The 22,912-nt window shown below is 42.4% G+C and overlaps 1 protein-coding gene across 1 annotated transcript in view; it reads left to right on the top strand.

Annotated features, from left to right (window-relative positions):
- SKP2 (S-phase kinase associated protein 2) overlaps window positions 1-22,912 on the top strand; it is a 33,554-nt gene extending 10,642 nt beyond the window's left edge. The window contains exons 3-10 of the mRNA XM_072824891.1: window positions 1,662-1,773; window positions 4,496-4,639; window positions 6,379-6,513; window positions 8,030-8,128; window positions 9,424-9,554; window positions 16,080-16,131; window positions 16,304-16,411; window positions 21,012-22,912. Of these exons, the coding sequence (XP_072680992.1) occupies window positions 1,662-1,773; window positions 4,496-4,639; window positions 6,379-6,513; window positions 8,030-8,128; window positions 9,424-9,554; window positions 16,080-16,131; window positions 16,304-16,411; window positions 21,012-21,225 (995 nt within the window). The 3' untranslated portion in view covers window positions 21,226-22,912. The remainder of the gene's footprint in view (window positions 1-1,661; window positions 1,774-4,495; window positions 4,640-6,378; window positions 6,514-8,029; window positions 8,129-9,423; window positions 9,555-16,079; window positions 16,132-16,303; window positions 16,412-21,011) is intronic.

Below are 22,912 nucleotides of genomic sequence, written 5' to 3'. Positions count from 1 at the left end.
GGAGACATAGGGAGATTTATTCCAAGGAATTGGCTCACATAGTTATGGAAGCTGAAAAGTCCCAAGGTCCACAGTCCAAAGGCCTGGGAACCAGGAGAGCAGATGGTTAAGTACCAGTCCAGTTCTGAAGGCAGGAGGAGATCCACGTCCAGCTCAAAGGCAGGGAAAAAGCCAGTTCTCCCTTCATCTGCCTTTAGTTCCCATCGGGCCTTGGAGAAGGGAATTTGCATTTCTCAGTGGACAGACTCACACGTTCATCTTCTGCAGTAACCCAGACACACCTAGAATAGTGTCGAGACAGATCTCTGGGTACCCCTCGACCCAGTGAGGTTGACACGTAAAGTGAACCATCACAGAGGGGAGAGGCTAGCATTAGGCTTGTTGTATAAGTGCAATTGGAGGCAGAGGGTGGGAAGGCGAGTTACTGAACTAGTCTAAGTACTTACTCTTCTTATCCTAGGGCCATCGTCCTATTATCCTGCTCTTGTGGGTTATTCTGTGTATGTTCATATGTGAGAATTCTATTTGGAAATTGCTTTTATAAGACAAAAAAAATCCTGATCTTAATTTCCCCCACCAGTTTTTTATTTTTAACACAGCAGCCCAAACAGTTCTTTTAGAACTTTCTATGTTCAGAACCCTCTAGTGGTTCTGCGTGACATTCAGAGTCAAAGCCGAAGTCCTCATCATGATGTACAAGGTCCTGCGTGACCCGGCCCCTCTTGCTTCTCTACCTCATCTTCTGTCACCTCCTGCTCGCTCTTTTTCTACGCTGACCTTGCTGTTCCTCAAAACAGACATGCTGTTCCCTGTATCTAGAACAGACTGCGGGTACTCACAGGGCTGGCTCCCTCACTTTCTCAAGACTTTGCTTGGAGATCACTCTCAGTAAGGCCTTCCTTGACCGCTGTGTTGAGATTTGGAACACTGGCCCCCTTACTTCCTATCCTCTCCTTTACCCTGCTCAGTTTTTCTGCATGGCACTATTCAGTTTTTACATATCATGTAATTTACTTATGTGTTTTTTTATATGTGATCTTCCTGCCACTAGACTGTAAGCTCCACGAAGCTAAAGTGCTTTGTCTGATTTCCTGCTCTCCCCCCAACACCCAAAGTGCCTCCTGGCAGCATAGTAAGTAGAGAGGTACATGAAAGCTCCCATTGGGAATTGCACTTGTTAGGCCAGGCCAATTGACTTGAGTGCTTTCTGTAAATCTGAAAGAAAAAGGAGGCTTCATTTGCCTTTTAGATAAGGTCACTACAGGGTAAATCACCCCCCAATCCACTTCTGAGAGAAACGAGGCATTTCCCAGCCACTAGAGGTATCCTACCTTAGACACTGTTGTGTGTATGCTACTTGAGGGGGTGGGGACTTGCTCTGGACCACCCATTAACATAGTGTCTGCCTAAGGGTGGTCGGCTGGTGCTGAAGGCAAAACGATTGGAAGAGTGTTCTTGGTTTTGTCTCTTCTCCTTTGCTGGGAAAGTGCTGTGCTGACTGCAGATGAAAAGAGAAACAATGGTGGGATGAGTCATTCAATTAGTGTTACATTCCCCTTCCAATATTGTGTATCCTTGATGTGCATGAAAAGACTCAGTAGACTTGATCGGGTAAAAGAACGACGATGAGAAAACACATTTATGTTTTCCCTCCCTTAAAGGTGTTTCCTGGGACTCACTTCCAGATGAGCTGCTCTTAGGAATCTTTTCCTGTCTGTGCCTCCCTGAACTCCTGAAGGTCTCCAGTGTTTGTAAGAGGTGGTATCACCTAGCGTAAGTATTTTTCACCTCTCTTGGCATTTGTGGGTTTGTTTTTTTTTTTTAAGATTTTGTTTATTCATGAGAGACACAGAGAGAGAGAGAGAGAGAGAGGCAGAGACACAGGCAGAGGGAAAAGCAGGCTCCATGCAGGGAGCCCGACGTGCAACTGGATCCTGGGTCTCCAGGATCACGCCCTGGGCAGAAGGTGGCGCTAAACCGCTGAGCCACCCGGGCTGCCCTCTTTTGGCATTTGCGTGGGAGAAGGGGAAGGTTATGTATGTATTCATGTGAACCTAGTGAAACTAAACACCAAGAAAAATGTAGTAGCACAGAGCAGACTAGGTGTCTTCGTATTTTTATTAACCATCAATGTCGTCATTTCAGGTGGAAGGGAGGAGGCCCCTGGAGGTATAAACTTACCCACTTCTGCCAACTTCTTTTTTCTGTATTTCTGTGCTTATTGGATGCTGACTCTGGACCAGGCAATGGAGCACTAGAAGTGGAGGGCTACAGGGCTGCATAAAGGCCTGGCCACTCCTCACACCAGTCCTCACACATGGGGTCGGGGCAGGGAGCATGGTGGGGAGCACAGGCAGGCCCCAGTATTTGAGCCCATTGTGAACCATTCTCTGCCACTTAATGCTCTATGTGACCTGGGGACGTACTTGACACTTCTGAGCCTCCATCCACCCGTATATACCGTGAAGATCATAGTACCTTCCAGACAGGGCAGTTTAAGGGTGAAATAGGAAGATGCTGGCTGGCTCGTGGAAGCGTGCGGCACATGGCAGGTTGGGGGCACCGCTTTCAGGTTTGCACAGTGAGCTGCATATGCAACGTCTCAGTGTGCTGGAAGGCAGTAACAGGCTAGCAGGGATGGGGTTGGGGGGAAGACTTTGTTTTTCATTTTGAACTTTTTTCCCTCTGTACCACTTGTCATCTTCCAGCCCACCACTAGCCATCCTTTGTGCTTACAGGCATGTGTCTCTCGTCTCCCTCCATGTATCTAGGGCTCTCACTGAGAGGGCAAGAGCTCCTTCCCCTCCCCATTCAGGGCTGTGTGGGCCATAAGACACCGCAGGCATTTGCAGGAGTGGGCTCTTTGCTGAGAAGAGCCCTGGGGAGGTATGCACACACGGAGCGGTGGTTGCGCTGATCCCGCCCCCAGTGACCCCATAGTGATTTTCTCTTTCAGCCAGTCGTCCTCCTTGCGCAGAGTCTGTTAATGTTCATCTCAGTTGTCATACAAGTAATAGCCGGCATCTATGAAGCCCTGCCTTCTTGATAATAGAGGTCACACCACACATTGACCGTTTCTTTATGCAGAGTTCTTTCAAAGCCCTGCCAGTTGTCTGCTTATTTCAAGCAGTATCAAAAAATAAAATTCTCGTAGGCATTTAAAATGTTCCCTCTGTGCTTGATCTCATGTTTTCTTTTTTTTGTTAAGTTGAATTAATCTGTGGCTGTTAAAGGTCCCTTAGTGTCCTGTTTAATACCTTTGAGGACTTCATTTTTGCTTTACAAACACTGTCTAAAATCTAAGCAATATTTTTCCTTTTTCCTTGCACAGTAGTTCATACATACACATATATTTCTATGCATGTATATACATTTGTTTTCAAGCTTAAAGGGTATAATAGCTGAACTCCTTTGTAGGGTTCATTTTTCCTAATAGATATTTGATAGTGCTATTTCTTAATGAAGTATAGTTGACCCTTGAACAACCTGGTGCCTGGATTAGGGGGCACCTGCTCAGTTGAAAATCCACTTAGGACTTTTGACTCCCCAAAAACTTAACTACTAACAGATTACTGTTTACTGGAAGCCTAAGCCAAAACATAAGCAATTAACCCAGATCTTGTATATGTATTTTATACTCTTATTTTTACAGTAAAGTAAGTTAGGGAGAAGAAAATGTTATTAAGAAAATCATAAGGAGGGGATCCCTGGGTGGCTCAGCGGTTTGGCGCCTGCCTTTGGCAGGATCAGGGCGTGATCCTGGGGTCCCAAGATCGAGTCCCACATCAGGCTCCTGGCATGGAGCCTGCTTCTCTCTCCTCCTGTGTCTCTGCCTCTCTCTCTCTCTCTCTCTCTCTCTCTCTCTGTGTCTATCATAATAAGTAAATCAATCTTTAAAAAAAAAATCATAAGGAGTTAAAAGTTCATTTACAGTACTGTAAAAAATCTGCATATAAGTGAACCTGCTCAGTTCAAACCCATATGCAAAGGTCAGCTGTGGTGCTACCTTTCCTCCTTTTTGTTCTATTTACATGGTATTTAGGGTAATTGTGGTAACTAATTTATGCTTAACAAAAATAGCCAGTGGGATCATTTAGACCATTTGAATCTACCTACCTATTCAGTAATCAATTCAATGATTTGAGCAATCATTTTCAAAATTATTAAATTGTGTTGAACACTAAAGTTTTATTATGTAATTCCAGATCATTACATTGTAATGATAGCATTGAACCCACCTGAAGGAAATACAAATATGTGTGTGTGTGTGTATATACACACATGTATAGCTAAAGATGGAAGCTTATCCGTGATAGAGCAAGAAATACACAGTTGTGTCTTAAAAATACCATAGCTAGTTGTCTAGTCAACTCAAAACCAAAGCTTCCTTCGGAATTTGGTTCAGGGCTATTTAATGACCGTATCTTCCTTGTTGAGTGGTGGGGCCTTCCAGGATCTAGTGCCCCCAACTTACTGAGGACTTCCTGTTTTCCAGGTTTGACGAGTCTCTGTGGCAGACCTTAGACCTCACAGGTAGAAACCTGCACCCAGATGTGATTGGCCGGTTGCTGTCTCGAGGAGTAGTTGCCTTCCGCTGCCCACGATCATTTATGGATCAACCATTGGTTGAACATTTCAGGTAAAAAAAAAAAAAAAAAAAAGCCAGAAAAGACTTTCTAAGTCTTCAGGTAGAAACAGATCAAAGAGAAGCCCAGTGGCTCAGCAGTTTAGTGCTGCCTTTAGCCCAGGGCGTGATCCTGGAGACCTGGGATTGAGTCCCACGTTGGGCTGCCTGCATGGAGCCTGCTTCTCCCTCTGCCTGTGTCTCTGCCTCTCTCTCTCTCTCTCTCTCTGTGTCTCTCATCAATAAATAAATAAAATTTTTTAAAAAAGAAAGAAAGAAGAAAAGAAAGAAAAGAAAAGAAGAAAAGAAAAGAAAAGATCAAAACTTTTTTTCCCTGTAACCACCCTTACGGCCTGTGACAAGCCTGTGCAGTGGAATGTTAATTACATATTTTCCTGTGTGGTCTTTGTGTTGAAACAAGGCACAGCTTTCAGTGACACCATTCCCACTTTAAATCAGGGTTACTCTTGGACTCTTCCAGGGGGTAAGGGATGCACATTTTGCTTCTCAGGTGGGGTCCTCAGAGGATGGGCATCATGAGTCCCCTGAGGCAGAAGCCAGGTGGAGCACTCACCAGCAGATGCAAGGCAGCCCGCCTAGGTCTTTCCACACTGCCCATATCTGATAAAGACAAAGTGTGAGGAGTCTTCTCAGATTTCACGTAGCTCTGGGTAGCTAATCCTATGGTGGACAAATTTGCAGCCCGAGCGAGAATGCCCTCTTTTTGTTTATTTTGTGGAATATTTTGAAAAACTACTTCCCTGTTACTGATAGTTTTGCAATATGGTTTAGAGCCATCTCAAGCTGGAGTGGAATAACTAGATACTGAACAGAAAAATAAGCTAAAAACAGCAGACTTAAGGGCAAAACATGCATCCTGGGTCTTTCCCCTTCCTGCCATGGTCATATGGCAGCACTTCTCTTCCCCTAGTGGTTATCCTTCTCTTGTGGCTGTTCCTTCTGGGTCCCCTTCATGTGTGCTCTTTCCTCTGCTATTCTGGGGTCTGTCCCTGCTCCCTGGCTGCCTTCTCTTGATCCATACCCAGGCATTGGACATGCTATCTTATACAAACACAGATGTGCCGGAACTTTCAAATCCTCTCCCCTAGCTCAACACTCTCTTTCAAACTCCTAGGTCCAGTTACCTAGAAACTTCCGTACCTGCGTTTCCTTCAGGTACCTCAATATTAGCTTGCTCTTCCACTGTCTTTCTGTTTTAGTAATTTTTTCACTGGCCTTCGCCAAGAGGATTCATAGGCATAATCTTCTTGTCACCTACATTCAGCTCATTCTCCTGATGCCCACTAATTAGTTTCCTAAGTGGGACCATATCGGCAGTACCATCTTGACTTGGCAGAGATCCTCCTGAATTTTATTTATATATTTGAGAGCGAGAGGCACATGCATGAGGAAGTGCAAGTCATTGGGGGGCGGGGTTGGCAGAGGCAGAGGGGGGAGTTGTAGGACTTGATCCCAGGACCCTGAGATTGTGACCTTAGCTGAAGGCAGACTCTTAAATGACTGAGCCATCCAGGTACCCCCTGAAATCCTTCTGAATTTTAAAATGATTGAGGGGAGGGAGTTACCTAGTAGCAATTTATTGTAAGACTAAAACTATAGTACTATTTGAAATGTGTATTTAGGGTCATGTTTATGATTGGCTGCTGATCTGGGGAGGAGTGGGGATTGGATTTGATCTGGAGGTACTTGTGGGAGCCACCTCACAGAGCCTCTCTTTTCCCTCCTCTGTTCAGCTCTTTCCGTGTGCAGCACATGGATCTGTCCAACTCTGTAATTGATGTGTCTACCCTCCATGGCATTCTGTCCCAGTGCTCCAAGTTGCAGAATCTAAGCCTGGAAGGCCTACAGCTGTCAGACCCCATTGTCAAGTAAGTGGCTCTCAGGGGCATGTGACGAAGGCAGTTGTTTTTATGTCAGTTAACTTTGTTTCCTCAATGTGACTGGGGTGCCCTTCTGTTCATATCCAGATGGACTCAGAACATAACCGTGGGGTGCCCCAGCTTCTGTCATACTTTGCAGGACTCATCCAGGCAACCCAAGTTTGCATGCTAACTATATGCCAAGCCTTATGCTACGTTCTAGACATACAAGGATGGTGAATAAAGGCCTGGTCCCTGCCTCTCTCGTGGGGAGACATAATGACAGTGTGTTTGTTACATGCTTTGGTGAATCAGTGGTATCCCACAGAGAGACCTAATTAAATTGAAGGAGGGCAGCCTTCTCATAGGAAGTGACTCTTAAGTTGAGTATTGAAGATATTCAGGTTGGAGATTTCCACATGATGAGGTAAAGAAGCTGTCTAGGTAAAGCTGCCTGTGTGGTTCTCAACTCTGTAGTAGTTAGGAACTGCTAGAGCATATGGTACAGTGAGGAGATGCCAGGAGGTGTGGAGCAGGTCATAATGGGCCCCTGCCATGCTGTAAGAGGTCCAGACTCCGTGGTAGGCTCTGAAGAGGGAAACATGATAAAGAGAGTGGTCCTGAGAATGGAAGCACTAATGTCAGGGTTGAAAATTAGAAAGACAATGTACTTACTGGGTGCCTTTGAGTGTTAATCAGATGTAGAAAAAAACTAGACTAGTTATGATGCTGTTGTGTTCATTCAGGTGAGAAATGGTGAAACCTGATGTAAAAAAAAAAAAAACCATCATCATCATCATGATAACTACCAACATTTATTGAGCACTTACTATGTCCCAAATACTAAGTTCTTCAAAGGTAATCACATTAATTCTCACAGCAACCCAGGATGTAAGTTCTTATTGTTCCCTTTTTATGGATATGGAAACTGAGGCACAAAGAGGCTGAAATAACTTATCCAAGATCACACAGTTAGGAGGTGACAAAACCAGGAGTTGAACTTGGCAATAGAGTAGGATTCCAGAACTCTCACTCTTAATCACGGAGTTCCTTCCACCAACACAGGCATTTGGGAATGGAGAGGAGAGGGCAAATTTGAGCGATGTTTCATTGGAAGAACCTGGAGACTTGACAAGTAGAAGTGTGCCTAGAAGCTAATTCTAATTATGGGTGAAAGAGAAAGAATGTTTATTCCCGCACTCTTTTTTAATTTAAAAACTACATTGCTAGGTCTTGCTTGTGTGTTTAACTCTGTGCCAGGCACTATGCTGAGGAGCTCTTTATCACAGTATATAATTTAATCTTAACAACCCTACCAAGAAGGTACTGATTCTGCCGTTGCACAGATGAGTAAACTGAGGCAAAGCATCCCACTTGGTGTCATACAGAGAGTGAAACATGAACTGAAACTCACCTGTGGTTCGCAGGCTGTGGGCTTACCTACCTACTCCTCTAGCCTGCTTTCCTCAGAATGCTTAGGAATTGAACAACCGTGTCTTCCTCTGACATTTTTCTCTTTTTCCAGTAATCTTGCACAAAACTCAAATTTAGTGCGACTAAATCTTTCTGGGTGTTCTGGATTCTCCGAGTCTGCCCTGAAGACCTTGCTGAGCAGCTGTTCCAGGTGGGAAAGATTTGAGACTTGATTATAGAACTGTTTTTGCAAATCCACAACTGTCCCCCACATGAGTGAGGAATCGGATCTATTTCTTGAGCTATTCCTAACTCGGAGCTCTTGGTGATACGCGGTGTCCTTTACCCTTTAAACTTTCTGTTCAAACTGTTTGCAGAGGATACTTAGGTAGTGATCCCCCCCCCCTTTCTTTATTATTAAAATAAGGAAAACTTAGTAATGTGTTTATCAACAGTATATTTGAAATTAATCTGTTCATACCTGACTATACAGGTATAGTCTGTAGACCTAACTTATACAAATATCCTAAGTTTGAGTGACTCCATTAAATACATCTTTATATCATGTAATGATGTCCGTATATAAGTACAGGCTACAGTTACAGATGTTAAGTGAGAGGAGGATGTGGCTCACAGAATACTGTGTGTGTGTGTGTGTGTGTGTGTGTGTGTGTGTGTGCGCCCTTTTTAATATCCCTGATCTTTCTGCTATAGTGTTGTATCTGCGTCTCTTTAATGACTTGCTGAAAGTAGGTTGTCTTTGGATAAGAATGTGATCCATGAGGTAACATGTATAACCCTACGTTTTATTCAGCAATGTCAGGAATGAGGTGTGGGGCTTAATGGTTAGATATTTGAATTCTTCATTTGCTCAGTCAACAGAAGCCATATAAGTGGCCTTTTGCAATGTCAACGTCTCTTTATTGGGAATCCTTGGTATAACCCATCAAATTTTTTTCAAGATTTTATTTATTTATTCATAAGAGAGAGGCAGAAACATAGGCACAGGGAGAAGCAGGACCCCAGGATCACAACCTGAGCCAAAGGCAGATGCTCAACCACTGAGCCACTCAGTGCCCCCAACCCATCAAATTTTTAAAGCGTCTTGAATGACTCTTCAGTCTCTGTGGTTGTTTGCCGACAACCTGGGTGGCTCAGAAAGAAAACAGAGGCTAGAACTGCCCCATTGAGTCTTGTAATGAGGTTTGAGCCATCAGGAGGAGAGGAGAGTGTTCCCTCCATTTCCAGAAGGGGGCATCACTCACTAAGACTTTGGCTCAGATCCCCTGGCAACTCTCTGGGGCAAACCAGGGCAGGGGAGTGTGTCAGGAGGAGAGAAGGCAGCTTAGGTGAGCAAAGGTAGCTGCTGAGAGAAGCAGGGGTTCTCTGCATGAGATGGTAAGGAACCTGTGGCTTTGTGTTTTCCCTGCAGCTTGAGACAGTGCTGCTAGGATTCATCCCTGTGTCATGGTTTCATACTTTCCTTCTTTCTCCTCTGGCCTGCAGATTGGATGAGCTGAACCTCTCCTGGTGTTATGATTTCACTGAAAAGCACGTGCAGGTGGCTGTGGCGCATGTGTCAGAGACCATCACCCAGCTGAATCTCAGCGGCTATCGAAAGAATCTCCAGAGATCAGGTGAGCCTGTCCAGGCACTGGGCCCTCCACGGCAACCACGGGAATTGTAGGTCTGATTTATTGAAGAGCCTGCCCTGCATCACTCGTCTCATTTAATCCAGTGCACGTGTTCTTAGCCCCATTGTTCAGATGAGGTAGCAGCGGATTGGAAAGGTTAGGTAAAGGTAGACAGCTGGTGAGGTAGCATCAAGACCTGAGTCCAGAATCTGGAGGTGGAAACCTTTATACTTTATTATTATTATTTTTTTATTTATTTATGATAGTCACACACACAGAGAGAGAGAGAGAGAGGCAGAGACATAGGCAGAGGGAGAAGCAGGCTCCATGCACCGGGAGCCCGACGTGGGATTTGATCCCCAGTCTTCAGGATTGCGCCCTGGGCCAAAGGCAGGCGCTAAACTGCTGCGCCACCCAGGGATCCCTATACTTTAAATCTATCTATCTATCTGTCTGTCTATCTATCTATCTATTTAGATTTTATTTATTCATGAGAAACAGAGAGAGAGAGAGGGCGGGGGATGTGGGTACGGGACAGAGACACAGGCAGAGGGAGTAGCAGGTTCCATACAGGGAACCCAATGTGGGACTCGATCCTGGACCCCGGGATCATGCCCTGGGCTGAAGGTGGCGCTAAACCACTGAGCCACCCGGGCTGCCCTAAACCACCTACCTATCTATCTATCTATTTATCTATTTATTTATTCCAATTTATTTTTAAAGAGAACTTCTTTTAATCAGCTAAATTGTTAGAGATAAAATAGTTGAATGCAGTGTTTGATCAGGGTTGAGCAGTAGTTCTCAATCAGAGGCAGTTTTCCTGCCAGGGGACATTGGCAGGGAGGTGGAGGGGTTCTGCAGACATTTTTGGCTGCCACGGCCGCGGGGGTGCTACTGGCATCTAGTGGGCAGAAGCCAGGAATGCTGGTAAGCAATGCCCCGGACAGCAGAATAACACAAAACGATAATCTGATCCAAAATGTCAGTAGTGCCAAGGTTGAAAACCCTGTTACAAACTCTGCTTATAAGTTCGTATCTACAGCTCTTTTCTTGTTGAGTCTACGAGGACAGTGAGGTAATTTGGTTGAACACGGGGTTTGAAGCTAGGGGTCATGTGTGACAGTTAAGAGCCTCAGTGTTCAGTTACGCTTTTTTAAATTGTCTTATTGGCAGAATCGTGATTGGCAGAGGTCAGTGTTTGCCAATGGCTTGGTTTGGTTTGGTTTTGTAACGGCTTCCCCTTGCGATCTCAGGCTATGGGCTCCCCAGAGCCTCATTAAGCTAGCAGCACGCCTCAGCTGTATCTTCGGGCCTTGGTGTTGACTCATAAGAGTATTTTGTTTTTATAGTTTTTATTATACTTTAAAAGATTTGAGCCAAACATTTTCAGAGTGTGTCTTCTTAGAATTTAAGTAGTATTTGGAAACTGCCTCTCTAGGACGAGATGTGTTTATCAGGCTACGGAGAAGAGGAGCTGGGTTCTTCGGAGCGGCCAGCGTGTTCAGTCCTTTGCCTGGGCTTGAGCCTGGATGCCTGCATCTTCTCAGAGGGGAATATTTTCTTTAGACATCTGTGAAAGGAACAGTGCATCTCTCTTCCTGCTCTACCATACATGCAATATTTATATTTTTTCCCTTTGAACACTATTTTAAATCTGATTGTGGTATTCTGTAGTCATTCTCACAAATACATAATTATGGGAAAGCACCAAGAAAATCAAATCAGTAATCTCAGTAAGGTCCTGCTGGTCTTTTTCCTGCATAAAAGTGCTTTTAAAGGGACGCCTGGGTGGCTCAGTGGTGGGCATCTGCCTTCGGCCCAGGGTGTGATCCTGGGGTCCTGGGATCAAGTCCCGCATCAAGCTCCCCTTAGGGAGCCTGCTTCTCCCTCTGCCTGTATCTCTGCCTCTGTATGTCTCATGAATAAATAAATAAAAACTTTATTTTAAAAAAAGTGCTTTTAAAAGTGGGCCATAGTGCATGAAATACTTTGTAATATGCTGCTTTTCCGCCCCCCCAGATAATCCCATAGCTACATCACATCATTTTCAGTGGCTGTGGGATATTCCATCATACAGAGGTGGAATAATTTATATTGATTTAATAATAATTTCTTCACTTGGTCTCCTGTTAGTGGACTTTTAGAGTCTTTACACAGTTTTTTTCCTTTTATAAACAACCCTGTCATGGAAAGAGACAAATGGAGTGCATTTCTAAGGGTGGATTCTTAAAAGTGGAATTGCTGAGTCAAGGATGAGGCTCTTCTGAAGCTCTGGGTCGTTCTTGCCAAATTGCCTTCCAAGGATTTTAAACTCCCACCAGCAAGCAGCCTTTCACATGGAGTCCCACCACCACCACCACCAGTTCTCCCCTGTTCGTCCCCAAGTCAAGAAAAGGCAGTGCCTCATTTACATTTCCTTTCCATATCTGTATTTCCTGTTTCTTTATTGAGAGTTTTTCTGAATGCAGCAAGGTTCTGGGTGCAAGGTTGAGAAACTCTGCTGTAGGCAGGCTGCTGTTAATTTGTCCAAGTTTGGCTTAAAACCCTTCTCTTTGTTCCTCCAGAAAGGAATAGAGAGTCTTTTTACCAAGTTCTGGCAAGAATAATAGGTAATAAAATCCTGCTTGCTAGACACATTTGGGCCAAGGACAAAGGTCTGGAGTTTAAGTTGAAGTGTGTGTTTTCATAGTATTACGGTGGGAATCAGAGATTTTTTTTAAATGTCTTTAACAGTGGCACCCACTATTTCACTATTCCAAAGGTGATATGAATGTCATTTTAGCTCTAGAACAGGCATCTAGATTGGTGCCGGTCCTCCCGGGTTCAAGTTCCTGCTGTGCTGTTTGCTGGGTATTCCTGAGCAAGTTGCTAAACTTCACTGTTCCTCAGTTTCCTCATCAGTAAAACAGAGATAGTAGAGGAAGGCATCTCTTAGAGTCTAAGGAAGAAATGGGTTAATCCCATGGAGCTCGTTAACCCTGATGAGGGTGCAGTGGTTGTGGGCTGTTACTTTGCCACCACCATGGGGCAGTTGGGAAGCACTGCCCCTGAGTGTTGGAGCACCCAGCTCCTGGTCTTGGATTTGACCTTGACTTCTCTAGAAGAAACTGCCTCTCTCCAAAAATGACAGGTTAGATTTGGGGCTTTGTCAGATGCCTGCTGGCTCAGGTGGCTCTCCAGCGCGTGGAAACGAAGGGGGCGGTGGGTAGAGGGAATCTTAGCAGTGATGACCATTTCCTGACCCTTCCCACTGAGGGATGCCAGGGAAACTAACCAGTCCTACCTGCCAGGGTTTTATTCTTTCCTACATGGCATCGAAACGAGATAGTATCCAGTTTGGGATTTTGTTGAGGGCCGGTTGGCTGGCTAGGTGATAGGTCACTCAAAATTCTGTGCACGCCTTCATTTTTTTAGCCACTCATTAAACAAATGTTTATTGAGCACCTATGATGCACAGAGCCCTGTTCCCGACTTGGGAACTGTGGCCTTGAACAGAGCTGCTGAAGTCACCCCTGCATGGCTTACATTCTGGTGGGAAGGCCAGACAGTCAACAAATAGCTAAAAGTGAGGAGAGGAGGTGAAATGCGGGGACGGGAAAGGGAACAGAGTGACCAGACGGAGAACGGGCCAGAGGGGGCTGTTTTCAGATGCAAGGGCCAGAGGGCCTGTCCCGGGAAGTGGCACTTGAGCTCAGGCCTGATTGAGTGAAGGTGTGAGGTATATAGATAAGTGAGGAAAGAACATTCTGGAACTGGAACCAGCCAGTGCAGAGGCTTTGATATGGGAGCCAGAGTGAGAGGGAGCGAGGACAGTGATGGGAGGTAAGCTAGCCCGGGGTTCTCTAAGCCAAGACAGAAGCTTTGTTCAGATTTTTTTGAGTGAGATGGGAAGCCACTGTAGCATTTTGAGCAGGAAATGACATGATTTAAGTCACCTTTAAAAGTTGTCTTCCAGGGCAGCCTGGGTGGCTCAGTGGTTTAGTGCCGCCTTCAGCCCAGGGTGTGATCCTGAAGACCCGGGATCCAGTCCCGTGTTGGGCTCCCTGCATGGAGCCTGCTTCTCCCTCTGCCTGTGTCTCTGCCCCTCCCTCTTTCTGTGTCTCTCATGAATAAATAAATAAGATATTTAAAAAAATAAAATAAAAGTCATCTTCTAGTGCTGTGTTGAGAAAAGGCTGTAAAAAGACTTGGGTGGTGACATTGGGCATGGTAAGAAGTGATCAGACATTAAAAAGCCAACAGACTGGATGTGGGATGTGAGAGAACAGTTGGGTACGACTCCCAGGCTTCGGCCTCAGCTACTGGATCTGTGACATGAGCACTTTCTCGGAGCCAGGGAAGGCTTTAGGGAAGGACCAGATTTAGAGGACAAATGAAGTACTTGCTTTTAGGCTGAATTTTGGATGTCTGTCCCACATCCCAGTGGGTGTGTTGAGGAGACAGTTTAAAATGCAAGTCTAGGGGTGCCTGGGTGGTTCAGCGGCTGAGCATCTGCCTTCGGCCCAGGGCGTAATCCCGGGGTCTTGGGATCGAGTCCTGTGTTGGGCTCCCCACAGGGAGCCTGCTTCTCCCTCTGCCTACGTCTCTGCCTCTCTCTGTATCTCTCATGAATAAATAAATAAAATCTTTTAAAATAAAATAAAATGCAAGTCTAGGATTCAGGGGAGGGGATGGGGCTGAAGACAGAGCTGTGGAAAGGAAAAACCCCAACCGTGAATGAAGCTTGTTTATTTTTAAAAACAAATAACATTTATTGATTCATTTTCTTTTTTCTTTTCTTTTCTTTTCTTTTCTTTTCTTTTCTTTTCTTTTTTTTCTTTCTTTTCTTTTCTTTTCTTTTCTTTTCTTTTCTTTTCTTTTCTTTTCTTTTCTTTTCTCTTTCCTTTTCCTTTTCCTTTTCCTTTTCTTTCGAGAGGGGGCTCAAGTGGAAGGGGTACAGCAGAAAGACAGAGAAGAATCCTAAGCAGGCTCCAGACCTAGAACAGAACCTGGTGCTGGAGGTGAGGAGGGCAGGCAGGCAGGTTTGAACTCAAAATACTGACATCATGACCTGAGCCAAAATCAAGAGCTAGATGCTGAGCCAGCTGAGCCACTCAAGTGCCCCTGTTGATTCATTTTCTGATGGCAAAGTAGCACATGGGACTGTCTTCCAAATTCTGGAGTTACCTGTAATCCCACCACCCTTGGGTGGATTTCCTTCCAGCCTTCCCCGCTGACCACCACCCCATGAACCTTTTTCTCTCTGTGAATTTGTGTGCAAATATGAGTTTTTGAGTGTGTTTTTACTAAATTGAGATTATAGTGATTGTGTGTATTTTGTTTTGTTTTTCACTACACAATGTATCTTATTTTTTCATGTTGTGAAATGTTAATTTAAAAGCTCTTGAGTGACCACTGTTGGCATTGTGTTCTACAGAATGGATGGAGGTTAACGAATTAAAATAATTGGGGGAAGGGCTATTATAACTATTGCTAAAATGAATATCTTCATGCACACCTAGTTGTTTCTCTAAAAGTGGAATTACTGAGCCAAAGAGTCAAGTGTATAATCTCAGAACACACAAAAAAAATCCGTTCCCCCTAAAAAAAAAAATCAGTTTGCTCTCCTGAAAGTCTGCTTAAAATTAAATATTCACTCGTAGTATATGTGGGACCTGCTTTATTATATTTAATCAAATCTGGGTATTATGATAGAATTTTTTTTTCATTTGATGGCTGAAAAGCAGTAATTTAATTTTACTTTATCTTTCTTGCTCCATTTTTCTGTGTTTGGCCAAGTATTGTTTCACATTCTTTGCTCATTTTCTGTTTTTCTTTACTTTTCATATACGACCATTAACTCTCTGCTTAATGTATGTTGGAAACATTCCCAGTTTTCTGATACTTAAATTTTGTTTGTGTTTTGTTTTGCTTTAACACGGTAGATTTAATGTTTTTATGTAGTAAATTATTAGTGTTTTCCTTTATGTTTTCTTGTGTTTAGAAAATCCTTAGTTATCCCAAGATCCAATGAATAATCACCCATATTTTTGCAGTTAGGACTTTTTAATATGTGTGGAATTTATTTGGATATATTATTTGAGTTGGAGAAATAGGGTTTTTTCTGCTCATAGTAGCAATGTTATTTTTTAAAAATAATCCATGATTTCCCCCCCATATTGATTTTAAGTGCTACCTTTATAATACTTTGCTTATTTATAGATGGTGGTATTTGGTTTTGCATTTTGCTAATGTGAATGGGTTTCTTTTTTTCTTTTTTCCCCAGCTAGGTATTGCAGATACATAGATATACATGGTTATTAACCTACCTTATTACGTAGTTCTCTTACTATTTCCAGTTGTTTCTCTGGGATTTTCTGGGTTCAAAATCTTATATGCCAAGATGATGATTTTGTGTCTTCTTTCCAATAGTGTGACTTCAGTCGCCTTCATTTTTCAAGCTTCGAGCACAAAGTTAAATGATAGTGTTGATGGCAGATATCCTTATCTTGTTCCTCATTTTAATAATGACCATCTTTTTTCCTGTAGATGTCTCTACCTTAGTTGGAAGATGTCCCAATCTTGTGCATCTAGACTTAAGGTATTTTTTTGTTTATTTATTTTAAAACAAAAATTGAAAAATCATGACTGCTCACTGAAGGAGGAAAGGATCTTAGCATGTTGAATGGAAGGAACCAGGCAGTTGGTTATTTTTGTTTTCTCCATCTGAACTGATGGATGGGTTTTGAATCTTCCCTTCTGCTCTGTTACAGCGATAGTGTCATGCTGAAGAATGACTGCTTTCCGGAATTTTACCAGCTTAACTACCTCCAACATCTGTCACTCAGTCGGTGCTATGATATAATACCTGAAACTTTACTGTAAGTATTTCATTTTCTAAAAGTAGGAAAAGATGGGGAACAAAAGAGATGTTACTTGGTGTTAATAGTTGTTACTATTAATAGCAGATGTTTAAAACTTGAACAACAATATTCGATATTTGTGGTGTACCACAAATAGGCTAGGGAAGTCCAGCAAGGCAGAAAAACCAAAGCAAAATTTTGTGCTTAAAATATCTTGGAAAGTTGACTAGGATAGTTTACTATAAACATGTGTTATTTAGCTAGAAGCAGGTTTAAATATTAGAATATAGTATTCTGGTATCTGGAAGTCTTGCAAAAAGAGAAGACCATTTTTAACCTCCAGGGAGCTCCGAGTATAACTGGGAAGCAGACCCAGTGGGGGCATTCCTCCCCCCACCCCCACATTTTTCAAATCAACTCCAGCTGATTCTGAAAGGCTCCCTCTGGGCATAGAGGAAAGTTTTACTAGTGATGTCTGTCCTGGACGGTGGTCAAAGAATTGGAAGAATGGCATCGTGTCAACAGTAAATGTCATGAGTCCAGTGCTATCTTGGAATAGGAGGAGAATTGAAGTCTAAAAGAATGAAGTGACTTAACCTGAAGCTATAAAGTAAGTTAATGGCTGAGCTAGGTCTGCATTCTAGGTTTTCTGGACTGATGAAGATAGTCTATAGCTAATCCAGCAGTTCTTAAGGGGGTTAATCTTGTACCTGCTCAGCAACTTGCACAAAAGTCAAGGGAGTGCAAAGAAAAAAAAGAGTCTAGTCTGTCTCTCTTTGAGAAAGTGCTGTTGTGAAGTCTTTCTAGGAATAACACTATTTATTTTTTAAAAGTTTCTTTTATCCCCAAAGGGCTGGAAAATCCATCCTCATGTAGGATGTAGATGCATAACAATTTTATTAAAAACCACCGGAAGTCAGTATCTTGCATTTGGTCAGGTGCCCTTCTTTCTTATATTTTTCCAGTCCGGATGCCCTGACTGAGGCTGCTGCCCTCATGTAGCTCACTATCCAGACAAAGGTAGTTTGGCTACTGGTTCGTACCAAAGGAGGGTGGTGAATTTGGACAAAGAATTTATGTAATCCTCGAATGATTGGTGTGGATCTTCTAAGTTAGTTTCAATTAATAGATGAGATACTTCAGCTCTACAGGGTTAACTGGTAGTATTAGATAATCCGATAATTATGTTTTTAATAAATCACTTTAATCAATCTTGGGCTTAGGGTCTCAGCTGGTATCTTATTTGAAAAAGCACTGTCTAAAAGGGATGGCAGTGTGTACTTCCACGGCTCTTAGATGGTAGGGTGTAAATTCGTATACATGGAGCCTTTATTAACGTCTTGCGGCCTCTGGTATCCAGAACTCCTGAGAGCCTCTGGCATCCACCTAGAGAGACATCTCTGTCCTCCGTCCCCCCTGTCTTTGCCATTTGGGCTTCAGCTGCGTTGCCCATGCAGCTCCTGGGGATGACAGCGATCAGTCTTCTTTAGTTGCTTGTCACAAGAGACTATGCACATGTCTCACGTTTGTTCTTTCTCTCCAGGGAAAGAAGCTAAGCAGGTAATCCCCAAATGCCTTTTCTTAGGCAGAGGCTAGGGGAAAGTGGTGAGCTCTCACAGTTTGATATTTTTATCCAGTAGGATAGTAACACTTGCCTAGTCCTGCCTGCAGGCAGTGTGAATTGCTGGTTAAGAGCACGGACCTAGGTTTGAACCTTCACTGCCTTGTGACTTATCCAAACCTTGTCTTGAAATAAGAACCAGGCATCAGGAGTTTAGTTGCAAAAAAGAATGAGAACAGAGAGGAAAAAAAGATGCTCTCTTTATACTTTAAGGTAAAAGAGTATGCTTCTTCAGGCATTATGTAAACAATATACTGGTGAACTTTATGAATCCATTAGGATGACTTTGCCTGTACCTTATCCTTAGAAGTTTATAAAGTGTTATTTTCTCTACTTTCATTCTGGCACCTGATGTACTCAAAATTCATAGTAAGAATTCTAGGATTGTCAATAGTAATTTTGAGAAAGCCACTTAGGCTGAAGAATTTTTATTTATTATCTCAGAAGTGGGAGAATAAAATTTGAGTGCCTTTTTTTCTATAATGATCTTGGGAAGCTGTAGGTTTTTCTTCCTCAGGATATGCCCGCATTGTATGTATTCCCTTCAGCCTTAATTGATCTTATTTCTTGTGTCCAAATTTTCTTCTGATTATTCCGTATTTCTCATTCAAGTAAGAAAGCCACACTGGAGATTGTAAACTGACCTGGGATTAGGAGAGACTAAAGAAAAAGTCTGTGGTAGGAGAATTTGGAGTCAGGCATTTACTTGATTTTATAAGGAAAACAGGATTATGTAGTTGAGGGGTAAGGTGTGAACCTGTGAAATCTTCTCTTTTCTAAGAGGGAACAAAGATACACAAGACATTACCAGAGTCCTCGTATGCTTCTTAAATTGGAAATAATGGCTCTTCAACTGTTCATTTCTATTTCCTGTCCTTTGGTTGCTTTTCAGTCTAAAGAGATGCTTATCACATGGGTTCCGCTGTGTTATAGATGACGCATGTACTAAGGGGTTTGATATCAGTGTTTTTAATGTTTTAGTCCCCTTAAAATTTTAGAAGACCATCCTATGCTATGCAGCTCACTCCTTTGTCACCTAGGACACCATTTCCTTACTCCCAGCCAGGCTCCTTCCCAGGCCGTTGGCAAGAACGTTTCCTCTCCTGCCGTCTGCTGTACCTCCTTCCCTTCCGCCCACCTACAGTTTCTGCTTCTAATACTGTCCACTGTAGGATGACTTATAATTGGGCTAATTCAGATATCCCAGCACCCAAATTCTTACTACAAAGTTCTCAAATACTCAGATTTCACATAAGAGGATTTAAGCAGAATTGCTGTCAGGTGATGGTGAGTATAAACATCTATGTGCCGTGACCTTCTCTGCCTTCCCGTGTCTATATTCCAGAGGTTACTTTACTTTAAGAAGAAAAGTACTTTGTTCTTCCTGATTTTCTTTTTTGTCTGTTGTAACCTCCAGATCTTGTTGCTGTCCTTTTATGAACACCAAGCATATTTGTTTTACTTAGGTAGTACTTTTATTTTCTAAATTACCCTCCATCTTTATTCAGCTAACATTTATTAGCCTCTGTGGTGTTTAATACACTTGTTGAATGTAGAATAAATCCATTTAGAGGGTAATGGGGTGACTGGGAGAGCAGACTGAAAACATGGAAAGTCCTAAGGCCAGCTGAACGGTTTGAGTTCCGTAAACAAGAGGACAGCATCAAAGGCTTGGGTGGGTGGAGGGGGTGGGGGGTGACATAATCTTCCTAGGCTTTAGGAAGATGCCTTGAACATAGGTACATAGAATAGGCTGGAAGGAAGAAAAGATTGGAGGCCAGGTTACAGTTACTATGAGGAAAGTTTGGTTTTTTTAGTAATTAATCGGCAATATGAAAATATAAAGGATGCTTCTAACTCTAGGTCATTGATGTGTTCATTGATCTGTAGTGGGATTTTGTTGATATTCCAAACTAAATATTCCCTTTCCTAAGACTTTGTACTGTGTGTCCCAACCTGGAGCAAATACAGATCAGAGAGATGAATTCCTAAGCACATAGATCTGAGCTAAGAAGAAAGAATCATTACCTAAAAGTATTTGCTTTGGGGAAACAGGCTCTCTTTTTTGTGGACCAGAATTTCTCTGTTGACAGAGTTGTATTTCACTTAATGGGAAATAGCTAAGAAGAGGATTGGCATATATGTGACCAAAAAAATAAAAAATATGTAAAGAAGTCAGATGGCTTTTGCCTCTCGTAGAAAAGGTGTGACTAATCAATCCTTTTCTCCATCTGTGCCCAACTACTCCCATCTGCACCCACCTACGCAGCCCTGTCCTAAATACCATAGCAAAGTCGCTGTTAGATGTTATCACAGGTAATGGACCTACTAAGAAGTTACTTTAACTTCTCTTGCTCCTCTTTTGAAAGAGCCTGGTTCAAATAAAGGTCAAGTCCATATTTTGGAATTACATGTAACCTGTGGTGATTCTTTGCCATCACTGGCTCCCAGCTTCTCATGACACTTGAACTCCTTTCAGTTTTAGATCAAGAATAGAAAAAGGATGGGCAGCCCGGGTGGCTCAGCGGTTTAGCGCCGTCTTTGGCCCAGGGCGGATCCTGGAGTCCCGGGATTGAGTCCCACGTCGGGCTCCCTGCATGGAGCCTGTTTCTCCCTCTGTCTGTGTCTCTGCCTCTCCCTCTCCCTATGTCTCTCGTGAATAAATAAATATTAAAAAAAAAAAAAAAAAGAGAGAGAATAGAAAAAGGAAGCAACTATGGTTGGATTTTAAAGAAATCTCAGCATTTTTAGATTGTGAGAAAACATTTAACAAAATGCGCCTGCGTGGGTCCTGGGGCCATGTTGTCCGAGCACAGAAAGGTCTGTGCTTTCTGGTTTGATTCATCTATTCTATTTTCTCAAATCATTGATTGCAAATTATGTTTTCAGTTTGCATTTTGTAGAATATAAAACAAATGGTAAAAATTGGGTCATGTAACTCTGGTGGATCAGTTACCATAGATACTGCTATTCTGAGAAGTCTCTCTTCCTTTCCAGTGAACTTGGAGAAATCCCCACACTAAAAACACTACAAGTTTTTGGAATCGTGCCAGATGGTACCCTTCAACTGTTAAAAGAAGCCCTTCCTCATCTGCAGATTAATGGTTCCCATTTCACCACCATCGCCAGGCCGACCACCGGCAACAAAAAGAACCAGGAGATATGGGGCATCCGATGCCGGCTGACACTGCAAAAGCCCAGTTGTCTATGAAGTATTTATCACAAGATGGTGTCTCCTCTTTTCTTTGGAACAGGGAAAATAGGCAGGAAGCCTGCTTGCTGGAGCACTCAGCTGTTTTTATTCTTGGTTTTCCCTTTGCCTTCATTCTGCAAGTATGTTAGACAGCCGTTTGAGAGAGAAGACTATGAAGTTTTGCTTTTTCTAAATAACCAGAAAAGCTTCGGTCACTGCTTTTGTACACTTAGGAGCCTAAGTTTAAGGCCTTTGGGAATTTTAGGAGAGCCTGTAATTTCAGGATGCCTTAAGCAGCAAGATTTGAGCCACCTCTTTCAAGTGCCCTTCTTATTAAATCTATTTAGAATCAAGCGTAAGAATCACCACCAGCAAATCGTTCTCACAATCTATATGGTGACTTCTATTTAATTTTTCAGTATTGCTTTATGAGACATAGACTGCTAGAAGTGTTTGTGTTGTGAACGGAACAAAAGGAGAATCATAGGATAGTAGCATTTGTGGCAACCTCTTCTGGAGATAGAAAAATACGCATTTCAGCTTTGCCTGTAGATATGAAATTAGGTTCATGGAAACAAATAGCTCTGGGCAATTCACACTAAATGACAAATGACTGACCAATCAGAGGTGAAGAATTGGTAGAGAATTTGAAAGCTCAAGAGGCAGTTTTCTATGACAGGTCAATCTGAAGTATCTTCTCATGCACATCAGTGAAGTTTCCATAATGTCATGTGCTCGCAGAATTCCGAATTAGCTGAGGAAATATAATTGTGGTCTTCTAACTTTGTGATCAAATGACGTTAACATGGGTTCTTTCGCTTTTAAAATGGCTCGCTTTGTTTCAGACAGATGCTAGTAGCTGGTCAGTCTTTATTCTTGAAATGTTGGATGGAATGCCAAACTGAAGTTCCCTGCCATTTTTCCTTTATTGTCCAAGTTCTTGAAGTTATTTTTATATTACTCTGGAATCAAGTATTTTCAATTGCCTTTTTAAAAAAAATGTCCCCCACAATAATTGAAAGTCATTATTTTCTAAAGTTACCGGACATGGAGTTGCCCAAGAAGAACTACATGTTCATTCACTCAGAAATACACATTAGAAGTAGGTGTGAGTTCCATGCAGTTTCTAAGCAGTGAGACAACTTGAAATGACATCAAGGTTAAGACTCAGGTGTGGAATCTTTTGATAACAACAGTGCTTTTATTTTTTTTTTTTTAATAATGTCTAGAAGAAAAAGGATTAAATTCTACTTTAAAACAAAACACTAATTTTTTAATTTAAATTGATGATCTTCCCATATGTTCAAAATGAACAAAAAAGCTAAAACCTGTTATTTCTATTAATTGTTTTTAAATCAGATTCTTCAAATGTCAGAAACAACGATTTGAAGTGCCCTTATCTGCCCAGACCTAAGGAGGAACATTTTAAAGTGGTCTTATGCAGGAAATAATTATGTTTTGATTTTGTACTGATTAAAAAGTGCTACATATACTACATGAAATTATTGTTTACAGATTAGTGACAAGGGCTGATGATAGTACCCAATTGGGCTGTGATTTCCAGATGCCCTCAAATGTACAGTACTTCCAAACTCAAGTCCAGCCATAAGCTATTTTGCTAACATGTCAGAGTGATCTGTATTTTTGTATGTGATTTCTACTTTTATACACCTGTTTTAAAATAAAACAATTTTTATAAAAATGA

This window comes from Canis lupus, chromosome 4 (assembly GCF_048164855.1).
Source record: "Canis lupus baileyi chromosome 4, mCanLup2.hap1, whole genome shotgun sequence".
In the NCBI taxonomy this organism is placed as follows: domain Eukaryota; kingdom Metazoa; phylum Chordata; class Mammalia; order Carnivora; family Canidae; genus Canis; species Canis lupus.
The sequence above is the reverse complement of the archived record's forward strand: the minus strand, read 5'-3'. Positions and strand labels throughout refer to the sequence as shown.